This window comes from Barbatula barbatula, assembly GCF_947034865.1.
Source record: "Barbatula barbatula genome assembly, chromosome: 11".
Taxonomy (NCBI): domain Eukaryota; kingdom Metazoa; phylum Chordata; class Actinopteri; order Cypriniformes; family Nemacheilidae; genus Barbatula; species Barbatula barbatula.
The window spans coordinates 19,586,193-19,599,275 of record NC_136774.1 but is presented as its reverse complement, the minus strand read 5'-3'; the positions used below and the strand labels follow the sequence as shown (position 1 = coordinate 19,599,275).

Sequence of the window (13,083 nt, the reverse complement as noted above, 5' to 3'; positions counted from 1 at the left end):
ACCTCATTGCACCTCACCGTTAATTTCATGGCTTTCAGAGAGCACACCTGACCCCACTGATGTTTTTTTGGTTCCTGATGGGTGGCGGGGAGCCTGTTACATAAGCCGTACTTGTTGCATCCACTTTTGCAAAAAAATGAAAATTTATTACGGTTCAGCTAAGATTAATAAGGAGATTGTGATCTGTATTCAGCAGACGTCCTACGGTGGCAGCTTTCAAAGGTCAGGAGATGAAAAACTACCGTAGAAAAGATCCAGTCGTCTTAAAAAAAAGGCTGAACAGGTGTATTTCTCAGTATTACATTTTAACCGAGGGGAAAGTAACCAGTGAGCGGAGAAAAGATGTATATTCATGTGGTGCAGGGAAAGACCACAATCTAATGTTCATGGGAGTGATGCATCGAGAGGGATGAATATTAATCAATAACGCAGGCAAAAGATTTCTCTGAGATTGCATATCCTTCACACATGGAGCTGACAGCTTGGAACAGCCAATAAACTACCTAAAAAATGAAAGCGAATTAAAAGGACAGCCATCACTGTCATCTTGAATACATTTGCTGAAATGTACATGAATTGTCTAAAGGTCCAGTGTATGAAATTTAGCGACATCAAGCGGTGAGGTTGCGAATTGCAGCCAATTGTCTCACTCCACCCTTCCCTTGGAAGCACTATGGTGGCTGACACAGGGCTTAAGATGTTGTGACGTTTTCGCTTCTTTGCCGAAGGAGATAACGTATTAACGAAACGTGCTCTGTAGAGCTGTTTGTCCGTTTAGGGCTACTGTAGAAACAACATGGCGAATTCCATGTAAGGGGACGCGCATAAAACATAATGCTTTATTATGTAAGGTCTCTATACACCTATGAAGATTTCCATCAATAGATCCTCCGAAAAATGACACATTGAAAAACTGCAGAACAGAAAAATCTGCTCAAAAAGCTGCAAAACTACTCCCACACACAGGATGCCACTGTGGAATGATAACGGAAAAGCCCAGAATCATTATTCATGATTTTCAATCCAAACAAAAATGAGCCTTCCTTTTCGGCAGCTCTGTTCAGGTCTGTTTGGCGCAGAGGGATAAATAAGGAGAACCTTTAGCAGTTAGAGGAACAAAGGCGAGGTTGGTTTAAATCAAAGCCTTGCTTTTCATTTATGAAATGAAAAGAACAAAGAAGTGAAACCGTGGAGGGACACTGCGGCTCATTAGATGGCGGCTAAATCAGTTCTCTAAAAAGCTTTGAAAACGCAGCGGAGCATCTGGGCTGCCAAAGCCCTTCCTTTTCCTGCCCAAATTCATTCATTATTTCCTCCTCTCAGGCGGCTCTTTGCACCTCAATCTTGTGCCAAGCTCAAACTCACGCACGAGGCCTCGCCGCTTCTTCCGAGAGACCTTTAGCTGGCAATAACCACCCAGTAAATCGAAATACAAGGATCTTTAAAGCATGAAGAGGTGGATTGCGACTTACAAAATCGACAGAGTACAGTGTCACGGTGTGACCATGGAAACAGACCTGCCCTCTGAGCTTCTGGATCTGTTTGTTCGAGAATGACTTTAATTCTACTTTTTAATTTAAGAATAAATTATTGGTCTTTGAGTTAATCAATGATTCATAATTTAGTCATTAATTTTGTGTTTGCATTGCTCAAATCGGACGTTACTCACCGTTCATTACGGGTAAAATTATACTTGTGGAGGGGTTGGGAAAATTAGCATAATTACTGTTATTAAACACGCTGTGTCATTAGAGATGGTATGATATGGGCATGTCTGAACTAGTCAACTACCTGCATTGGAAATGTTAAACCATGTGGGCCTGTGTTTCATGGGAAGGGGGTGTTCACAGTACAGCATATGGTATGCATTTAAAAACAGCTGTATGCAGTGAAATAGAACAGAATGCTCAAGATATATATTTTTAAACAGTTGAACTATTTTTAACCTGATACATTATGTATTTAATGTAATGTATCATGTGATGTAAAATGCATGCAGTATTCACAGCTATGCTGAATGAACAGCATGAAACCTGCCAAATCAGGCAAAGTCATCCGTCAACATTTGTATGTAATCTCACATTCAAAATAAAAAATGCTGCAGACCAATTCCAAAAATATACAGCCCCTCAAATTGGATAACACAGATATTCAACGACTAAATCCATTTAAAAAAATCGAAATACATAGGCCATCGAAAATATTTTCTGGCTCAAAACAATCCTACTCCAACTATCAGACAAAAAACAGGGACCTACAAATGATCCATACTCAATATGTATACATAATAAAAGAAGCATATAAAAATTGTACACGCTTGGTAAATAACACTTTAAAAAAAGGAACATTTAAAGGTTCACCCAAAATTCTGTCGAAAATAATTAACTCAGTCGAGTTGCAAATCTGTGTACATTTCTTTGTTCTGATGAAGACAGAGAACGATATTTGGAAGAATGCTTGTATCCATCAAACAGTTCTAGGCCACCATTGATAACAATGGTAGTCAAAAGTGCCATTGAACTGTTTGCCTGCCTACATTATATTAACTATCAAAATATGTGACTTTTTGCAAAAATGGAAACAAAGATTTCTCAAATGCTTTTATGTTCACTCTTGGACATCATGCAAAAATTAAAATGAAAGTTTGTCAAACATCTACATGGCTTGAAATGACCAAATAGTTTTAGGAAGAAAATACTGTATCACTTTTCGGTCTCTCTGCTAAACCAAAATCTGAGTCTTATTGTTCTAACTTTTCTACTTCCTCTAACTGAAAGTCACTCAATTGTATCTCCATAGAAAACAATTGCTTTGATCAAGTTAAGGCCCTCTGTGAATACAGCTCAAGCCACCTACGCATCGCTGTTCTGCAGGGCGCCTGGCACAGAGAGCTGCATTGATGTTGCGAGCTTACCTCGTGTTTTTCTTACACATCAGTATTGCATGTACGCCCGCTATCTGCTCGCTGCCTGTTTGACTCGAGCACCTCGGTTGAAGTCCACCTCTTCCCTCCCACGCCCTCTTTCCTGCCTCTCCAGCACTTTTTTTAACTTTTTCTTCACGGCTCCATACATGCACACCCTCATCCATACAGTATAAAACCAACTTTCTATGCTGCTGTGAAATCCAACAGTGATTTCAGAAAGCCTCAGAGTCCTTTAGATAAAACGAGAATGAGGATTTCAAGATGGAGATAAAATCAATGTGCAGTGTTGGTATGGGAGTTTTGAAGTGAGGGTTATGGGTGAGTAATCTTAAAGGAGCAGTTCACCCAAAAATGAAAATTCAGTTTTTATTTACTCACCCTCAAGTTGTTCCAAATCTGTATAGATTTATTTGTTCTGATGAACACAAAAGAAGATATTTAAAAAGATTGCACTTTTCTATGTTCTATGGCACTTTTGACCACCATTGTCATTTTTCCTACTATTGGGGTCAATGGTGGCCAAGAAATGTTTAGTTACAAGCATTCTTCCAAATATCTTTCTCTGTGTTCATCAGGGTCAATATGGGTTTGTACTGTATAGCTCTAAAATTGGGTTATTTATTGGACAAAATTATATGCCAAAAAGCAAAACGTTGCATTTCAGAAAATATGGGTTTTTATTATAGGCCTACACATATGGGTATGATATACAAAACTGCATAGAAAAAAACCTCACACCTATGCAACAATCATACAATCATTTTGGTTAAACATTAGAAAAAAAAGTGCAAAAATGTAAATTTTCTAAACTTGGACATCCCTTTTGCCCACCAGTCTACGAACATTTTACAAAATCTACCCTAAAATCTGAATTAAGCTTTCCAGATCAAGAACATGCTTTCCAGTTATGTCTGCAATGTGAAAAGGACATTGAGAAAACATGATGTGGGCAGTCTGTGGGCGTGTCGTCTGAAACGACTGGGTGAGCTGGTGTGCTGTTTGTGGATCATTTCAGCAAAAGGTACAAGTTACAAAGAAGGTCAGCCTCCCCTCAACCTGCTCAGGGCGTGCAGAAAGATAGCACAGAGCCTGATGTGCGTTCTCTTCCCATCCCATCCGCACAGCCTACAGTGCCTCTCTTACATCACCCCTCGCATTCTGCAGTTCAAGGCCTCAGGACATCTCACAAACCATTTTTCCTGACTTATTACTTAGGTAACTGACGACACTGGTGAGCGAGAGAGAAAGAGATGTGATGGAATCGTGACTGTGTGTAGTTCTGAGTGTTTGTTTTTTTGTGTTTCAGCACGAGCGTGTGTATGACTGTGCCTCAGCGTGAGAGAGAGAGAGAGAGAGAGAGAGAGAGAGAGGAAATGTGTTCGCAGCGTGCATGCAGAGGTTCTGATGATCTGTGTCGTACATTTGTGTAAAATATCTTGCGTTTGTCACAAAGGGACAATGATTTGAGGACTGCTGTAAATGTTGCGTTCCTCCCATTTTTTCAAACTCGTATCATGACCACCAAGTGGGTCATGATACACAGTGGTGTCCAGATTCATACAACGTAATGCAGCCCTGTCCAAATAACTCTTGAGTAAACAATCTGAAAAACACTGTGAGCTGCGTCAAATGGTTTTCGACTGGTTTCGCTTCAGATCCCAGATTTTATATTGAAGCCAATTTTAACTTACTGCCTTGTGTGATCAGGGGTGAAGAGAGATGAATTTGCATAAAGCTTTCGACAAACAATTGACATCTACAACAAAATCCAACATTATACAAAAGATCTCTGCAAAGACATGATATAAGAAATAACATTGTAAAAAACGATACTTCACCCAATTGGTAGTCAATGAGGGGCAAAACTGTCTGGTTATAAACATTCTTCCAAATATCTTTCTCTGTGTTCATTAGAACAAAGAAATGTATACAGATCGAAGGTGAGTAGCCTAAATGATGACAGGATTTTCCTTTAAAGGGATTATAATTGAAATTCTGTCATCATTTACTCACCCTCTTGTCATTTCCAACCTGTACGACTTTCTTTCTTCATATTTTGAAGGAGGTTGGTAACCAAACAGCGCCGGCACCCATTCACTTCTTCTTGTATGTACACAAAACCAATGCAAGTCAATGGATGCCGGATAACAACATTCTTCTTCTTGTGTTCTGCTGAAGAAAGTAAGTCATACAGGTTTGAAATGACAAGAGAGTGAGTAATTGATGAGAGAATTTTCATCTTTGGGTGACCTATCGTGTTAAAACAGACTGCCATCTCAGCTATGATTCATAAGAAATCTTAACAGACAAATATGTTCATCGGGATTAGCAGCGTTTTCTAATAAGCAGTCATTTTTTTAATTTCCCAGACCATCTGCTGTTACAAACAAGACACGTCTACTGTATGAGAGATTTCGATCTGAGGGCATCCTTGAGATCTCCCAGGGCAGCTGAAACCCAGGGCTCTATTTCAGATGATTGATGGCACTATTTCCTGCCTAGAGGGTGTTAAAAAAGGATTCGGATCCAACAGCTGTTTAACTAAAGTGCAATGTGAGATCTATTTTATATTATAGGCTTTAAATAAAAAATACATATAACAAGGGGTTTTTCTTATCTAAACAACACAACCACACACCTCTGATGTAGAATTTTAGGCACGCACCTTATCCCCGCGCATTACATCTGTAGACACGTTTGAATCATGTATACTTGCCATCACGGCAGAGGGCAAATGTGTAGGGCAGAATCATCTACACTTACAGAAGCTGTAATGAGTGCAGACTGACACCATCATTACACCCCCTGCGGTTTAAATAACCACATTCTCCAAAAGCAGTCTCGTATCCAAACAAACCGACGGTCCAAGGATGAGAGCATCAATTTTGAGCCTTTCAAGATCGGTCAAAGCGTTTCTCTGCAGAGACATCATATTGACAGAAGCGTTCAACACAACAAAACGAGACAAAAAGCACTGCATCCAATGAATAAACGTGTCATTTAATTTGCATCATGACATATGAGAATGAGGTTTTTCTCAACATAGCACACCACTCGTGAGATGGAATCTGAAATAGGAAAAACCACTGCAATTCTGTTAAGTGTGTTTGAAATGTGGTTTGTGACGGTAATCCAGATCGTGAGAGGGCGGCAGAAAAGCAGTGTGAGATTAGGAATTAAACATTGTAGAGGGCAATGCGAAAACTACCCCAGAGCCCAATAATCTGACACATTTGACAAAAACATGTCTATCGGTTCTGCTGGCAAGAATGTGGAAGATTAAGAGATTTAAAGGTAAACAGAAGTGAGTTGGTTGGCCCTCAGGGGGAACGCTTGAAAGAGCATTTATGCAAGTATGATTTATTCAGTATTGATGAGAGAGCATCTGCCAGGTGTTATGGAAAAAATGGAAATATCAAAGGGGAGGATGCACATTAATATTTGTTTACCTGCACACGCAAAGAAGCTTGCAAACCTGCTGGCAGGCTGAAAAAGCATTCGCTTCGTTGCCGGCATTCAATATGAAGCAGAAACTGGCGGGTGGCGGGTACAGCGCTTGCGGAAACAATTTAAAGACACAAATAATAGAACAAAACTCGAACGTCACTCACAACCATCTCAGGCTAAACAAAACAAGCAAAACAACCGCTTCTTTTTCCATAAAGACAGAATCCCCATAGAATGTCAAACAGGTTAACAAAACCAAGTCGCATTAAAAATCGCATACAAAACCAAAAAAAGCACCACTGACATAAGACAGGGTCATACCAGGTGTGTGCCACGGTGAAGCGCCTCTGCTTGTGAGTATTATTGTTGAGGAGCATCCGCCGGAGGAGGCGCGGGGAGTTCCTCGGCGACAGCCTGGGCGAGATGGATGAGGGCGAGCGTCGGTGCCCGCAGGGTCGCTCCTGCTGCAGGAGGTTCTCCCTCAGGATCTTCACCAAGTCCTCGTTCAACCCAACATGCTTGGGCATGGGCGGCACTGCTAGCGTGTCCTGGTGGCCCACGGCCGCTTGCTGGGCCATCCTCACGCTCGTCCTGTCCTTCTCCTACTCTAGGGGCTAAAAAAACGTCCACTAATCCAGCGATAAACTCCCCGGGGACGGGGAGCGGAAAGGTGTGAGAATGTACCCGGTTCGTCGCTGCGGACCCCACGCAGGCTGTTTGGTGCAAAAACGAGTGAGCGCTCTCAACAGTAAAAGAGCAGAAGAGAGAAAGAGTGCGTGCTCCTGTCAGGACGACTGCTGAGCTGTGATGGTTTGCTGGTGAGAGAGGAGGGAGAAAGAGAGACGGAGAGGGAGGGTGGGAGGAGAGAGAGCGAGCGAGCTGTCGATCCGCAGCTCCACACTAACTGCTGAATGCAAGCCGCCACTTCGCTAAAGAGCCATTGGATTCGTGATTGTGAGAGAGAAACAGTATGTGGTAAGAGGCAGTTTGTGGCGTCTGACACCACGGCTGCCAACAAGCAACTTTTCTCTTTTTGTCTCCTCATTTCCTGATTTATGATGACAATGTGTGTGTGTGTGTGTAAAAAAAAGAAAAGTGTTTGTATATGGCAAACCTTATCCTTTTATTATGTAGCAGCTGTTCTGAATATGATTTTATTATCTTGACTTTGTGATGCCAAACCAATAACCAGCTCTCTTTTATTGGCAATGAGATTAATAAATCCTCAATGGAAAGGGGTATAAATTTAGCTATTGATCATTACAGCATGCTTCTTTTTATAAAACAAAGATAAATCCCAAATGAGATCTCTTTACATCTCAATAGTTTTTTCGAGATTTCTATGAGATTAATTGAAGAACGAATGGAGCTTTTACTTTTGTTTAATAATCTTAATCTCTCTTTCCAAAATTATCATGTGTCGCCTCTAGAGTTTCAGAAGAAAAAGCCAAAAGCCAAAGATTTAATTATGAATGTTCGACATTTATCAAATTCCTTAAGGACCAAATGATCTGGCTATCTTAATAGGACCATCTGAGATAAAGTTTAGAGTTAAACATAACTGAGAACCCTTGTATGAATGAATAACCTCTAAGCTAAGGAAATTTAATCAAATGTTCCCCTTTGGCCTCTTATAAGCAGCTTTCAATGGTCATTAATAACAGTCTCTATACCACATGTTGTTGTGTTACTGTGAGAAAATAAACCTTCAATATAACATTGTCAATTTTGAACATCTCTTTAGATCACTTTTGCTTTGCTTAACTGCTAACCTTTCATTTACCTGCTCAGATTTACTGTATAACCACTCCACTGCCTGCTGACTCCAACTGACTGTCATTGTTTTCTTAGGGTTTTTCAAAGCTGATCTCGAAGCCCACGGGGTGGCTTATTCCTATAAATTAATTCAATGTAAATCATACAAAAACGTACGATTATATAAAAGTGCAATGCTGAAGCCCCTCCCCTAACCCCGCCCCAAGTGGGCGTGAAAGCAAATCATACTAAAATGTAGAAATAAGATCGTATGATTTCATACAAATCAGCCGCCTTGTTCCTGTGAAATTCCCCTATTCATCAATAGAATGTAAAATAGACAAAACATCTATGCCTCATTTGTAACACCGTGTCTACACCGGACGCGACAGGCGTGTTGCGAAATCACAACATGCGTGTTCTTAATGGGTTTGTTGCGTCGCACCGGATCCAGTGTGGACAAAATTGTAAATGATAATGGGTTCTAATGCGTTTCTAATGTCTAATGTAGCATCACGCCGGTCGCGTCCAATGTAGACAAAGTGTAAGTAATTTGTAAAGCGTCTGATAAATGACTAAATGTAAAACATTGAGATACAGTTGAAAAAGCCTTCTGGAATATTTTGAAAAAAGCTATTTTTACAATGGTAACTCAGATCCATGTTTCTCATCTGTCTGTGTACAATATGCACACCGAAGACACTATACTTTTATCGTTATTTTCAAATACCGCAAAGTTATGTACAGTTAAAATGTTCCCTCAAATGTCATTGGTTCGCACACATCACATGACTAATCGGAATGTAGCCAGAGCCATTGAGAGAGAGTCGCTTCAACTCCATTCAATTCAATGGAATAGTTTTTTTTCACAGCAATGGCAGCTCATGGAAAATCGCATGGAACAAAAGCAAAAACAAACCGATTGAGATAAAATAAGCCTGATAAAGAAATTAAGATTCTTAATAAACAAATTCCTGTTACTATCTGAAGGCTCCATGAATCACGTGACAATCTGGAATTTTGAACTTCTGTTGTCGCCAATCTCTCTCAACAGCGCTAATTGTGACTATGTTGAAATATATGCAAATGGTGGTATTTTCCAGCAAATGTCGTTGGGTACATTTTTTACTTTGACTGGGTGAACTGTTCCTTTAAAGTCGGTTGCCAACAGAACAGTTCTAATGAACAATTATTTACATTTCGCTTACGTAAATTAAATTAAAAACTATAGCCTACATGCTAAATGTCTAATTATAAAACAAATCACACACACATCAATACTATTTTACATCAAGTAAGATAATCACATATCAAACCAAACATTCACAGTGCTTCTATTTCCAGCAAACTTAAGGGCACTGTAAGTATGCACTTAAGAACACCCTTCAAGTATCCATCTCCATGTTCCACGATCACGACCTAGTGAGTGTTTCAAACTGCCCCCCCACCTCCGGAGCTGGAAATAGTGGTTCACTTCTCCGAGTGACTAACCATATCTGACCTACAGACAGCGTTATCGTAAAGACCAGCTCGCTCTGAAGATCGGAAAGCATTATCTCGCAAGCCAAAGAGACGGACAAAAGTAGCTGAATGGATAGGAAGAGCAGTGACTGGGCAGAATACCTGCAATTTGATTGAAATGTGCACGGTTCACTGTGAACAGAATCATTTTACGGAAGCCAAGCATGGATATTGTGCGGTACACTTACGTCTTGTCATCAAGCACATCCTTTTGGGTACGGCAGACCAATACATTTCACAATATTAAAGGGATAGTTTACCAAAAACTTATTCCTACTATGGTATGGTGCCCCAAAACTGTCACTTGCTAACATTCTCCCAAATATCTTTCTTTGTGTTCATCAGAACAAAGACATGTATACAGGTTTGGAACAACTTGAGGGTGAGTAAATGATGACCGAATTTTCCTTTTAGGGTGAACTGTCCCTTTAAAGACCAAATTACATCACATGACAGGACATACTGAAGGGCTTTGGCAATAGATTTTAATTTAATTCACAACCATGAACCATGATTTGAAACTCAAAGGACTTTCTGTTTCCAGAGAAAACTAAACTGGACTATGCAGCACAAAACAAATAATACTTCTTGTCTAGTTTTGTGGAAGAAAGGGATTAGTTCATGGATGACGTCAAAGCTTAAAATCTAACTAAAAGCCACACGACTCCAAATGCGATGTCATGGGGTCTTCAACACACCGTGAAGGTATAATCGATAATTTCATAGCCTTCTCACAAAAATCTAAATCTTCAGCGGTGTAGTAAGTATTTAAAGTGACCTTTTAGAATTCATTTAGAATTATTAATGGTACCTCACACCGGTAGATTTTGCAATATTAATCGCAGTCCAATTAAACCTCTAGATAACATGAAATACCATCTGTGACCAAAGTTATTAGTGTGTGCATGGGGGGGGTTTACGTATGTGCTGATGTTGGCCCCTGGCCTTTCTCTCTCTGCATTTCAGCTCATTAGTTCAAGGACAAGGACACTGATTCGTAGCAACACTCTGGAGTGTCAGTCTTCCATCTAGCACACTGTACAGTCCAAAGAAAACAGTGTAAAATATGCTGCATACAAAAAATCAATAAAAAGCCCACCTGGTAACATCTGTCACCTCTATCAGAGCCGCTGGCATTTACAAGGCTCAAATATATGACCATGCAGACATAACTTTAGTCACAGAGAGAACAATTCAGATGTCCCTGTGAACCAAGGGACTTCGTTGCAATGACTAAAAACTCATTTCTGACTGTCGGTATGCAAATTCAGCATCACGCCACTACAATACAGGCATGCTCTCCTGGTTGTGTCACACTGAGTGTTAGAACACTGCATTGTGTGTTCGACTTCCCCTCCCCACTTCTTCCTGCATGACGTCTGAGTGTGTTTCTCCGCTGTTTCCCTTGGCAACATGGATGGAAAGAGACAAGTGTGTGTGTGGTGGGCATTGACTCAGAGCTGGAGATTTAACGGAGGAATGAAAGGAGACTAATCTGCAGAATGCAGCTCGAAACACTGCTGGTGATGTTCACACAAAACGACCCATACAAACAATTTGGATGAATTCTCACGAAACCAGTTCTGCTCATAATGCAACATTAAACATCAAATTAAATACAAAATATCAAACATCAAATTAAATTAAATATAACACACATCAAATTAAATCAAAAATGATATGAGATTTATTTTACATTGTGACATTATTTTCATTTTCACAACACCCTTTTTCTCACAACGGCAAGCTTATAACATTTATTTATAAATTGAGCATTCAGGTACGAGTTTCATCCAAAATATCTGTTTGACGTCACTTGACTCCGTCCCAGGTAAAGATGACTATAGCCTAGAAAGCAACCTGCGATGTTATGTTTCCGACAGAAGGTGATAAGACGCTTGTGAATTTCTCTTTTTTTTATTTTGGTGTCCTGTACAGGCTTTTGTAAAATTTACTGTATGTGTAAGACATTTAGGAATATATCGAACAACCATATTTCCAATATGCCTGTCTCTCTGTGTGGACAGCTGGTGAGGTTACACTGTCGTTTTAGCAGGTCGTTCACACTGAACCCCTAAAGGCAGATAAGAGAGAATTTAATGCCAGGGCATTTGCAGTGAATCACAGCTAAACTACTAAATTCTATAACAAATCACAGTCAAATGTTTTGACATCTTCAATGTTGTGAAACAAATATACCCCCCATATTTCCCTCTAAGCATATTGGGTCGTTTTAAGATGCACACTGGAATAAAAAAAAGTCTAAAAACCACTGAATTACACCATTAGTGTCTCTTAAAGTGACAGCTTTACGATTCTGTCATAATTTACTACAATTTAAAATCCAAACCACTATGACGTTTGTACTGTATAGCGCTAGAAAATAGGTATATATGTGCAGAGTTAACTCTTCTGGTGGTTTGTGTTCTTTATTAACTTTGAAAGCCTTTAGTTCCCATCCACTATCACGGTATGCTGTGAGAAGATACTTATAAAAAACGAATATTCATGAAATAAATAAAGTCATATAGGTCTTGATCGACATGAGTAAATTAAGACAGAATTTCCCTGTTTGTGAACTATACATTTAAACCTGACAGCCACACTGTGTCAGTGTTTTACACGCAGACTGATCAAATGAAGTAAAATATCTCCCCCTATTGGATGACTGGGTGAACAACATGAACTGTTAGAAAGTAGCTTACAGCAAGCATACTCTTAAAGGGATAGTTCACACAAAAATACTAACACTGTATCGCTTAATTTCTTCAGCAGAACACAAAAGAAAATATTTTGAAGAATGTTGGTAATAAAACAACATTGAACCATTGAGTGAAAACAGTATCTAAACCTCCCACAAATGCACGTAAAAGATCCACATTCATACACTGTAATTCACAAATGCACGCAAGAGATCGACACATACACAGCGATCCACGTGCGCTCTATGTACAAATGCACTCATCCTAATGCATACGTGTACAATCCACAAATATACTTATCTGTACTGTAACTGTGATTTCATACACAAAATCACATGTGCTTTGCATTCGGACTTTGATTTTGCAGCTGTGACTTCTTTGGTGGCTCTTTTATAAAATCATGTGTCTCACCAGGGGTCGTAACCCTTTACCAACATTTCATCGTTAAAAAACATCATAATATATAAAATATTTCAGGTTGTCCTGGCTAATACACACATGCAGTGCAATGGCAAGCGTCACAACCAGATCAGTGGTCACGACACTTATCAACAGCAAACAATGTTCCATGGTAACCTCTCACTACCGCAGCCCAGATTCAAGCTACCCAGAGCTCGAAGAGTTAAGAAGAGTGAACACCATGCTTTTATTGAAAGTTACGACTCACTGTGGCGTGTGATACAGAACTAGCTGCCTCCCTATGTAATCACATGCAAAAAGTTTTTACAACAC

At 39.8% G+C, this 13,083-nt stretch overlaps 1 protein-coding gene across 2 annotated transcripts in view; it reads right to left on the bottom strand.

Moving 5' to 3' along the window:
- pde4d (phosphodiesterase 4D, cAMP-specific) overlaps positions 1-13,083 on the bottom strand; it is a 98,506-nt gene that overhangs the window by 53,667 nt on the left and 31,756 nt on the right. Inside the window, exon 1 of one of the 2 annotated variants that reach the window (XM_079466855.1) lies at positions 6,695-6,765. The exons of the other annotated variant lie outside the window; for it this stretch is intronic. Within the exon in view, the coding sequence (XP_079322981.1) occupies positions 6,695-6,750 (56 nt within the window). The 5' untranslated portion in view covers positions 6,751-6,765. Of the gene's footprint in view, positions 1-6,694; positions 6,766-13,083 lie in introns of those variants that run through there. 2 annotated transcript variants of the gene reach the window in all.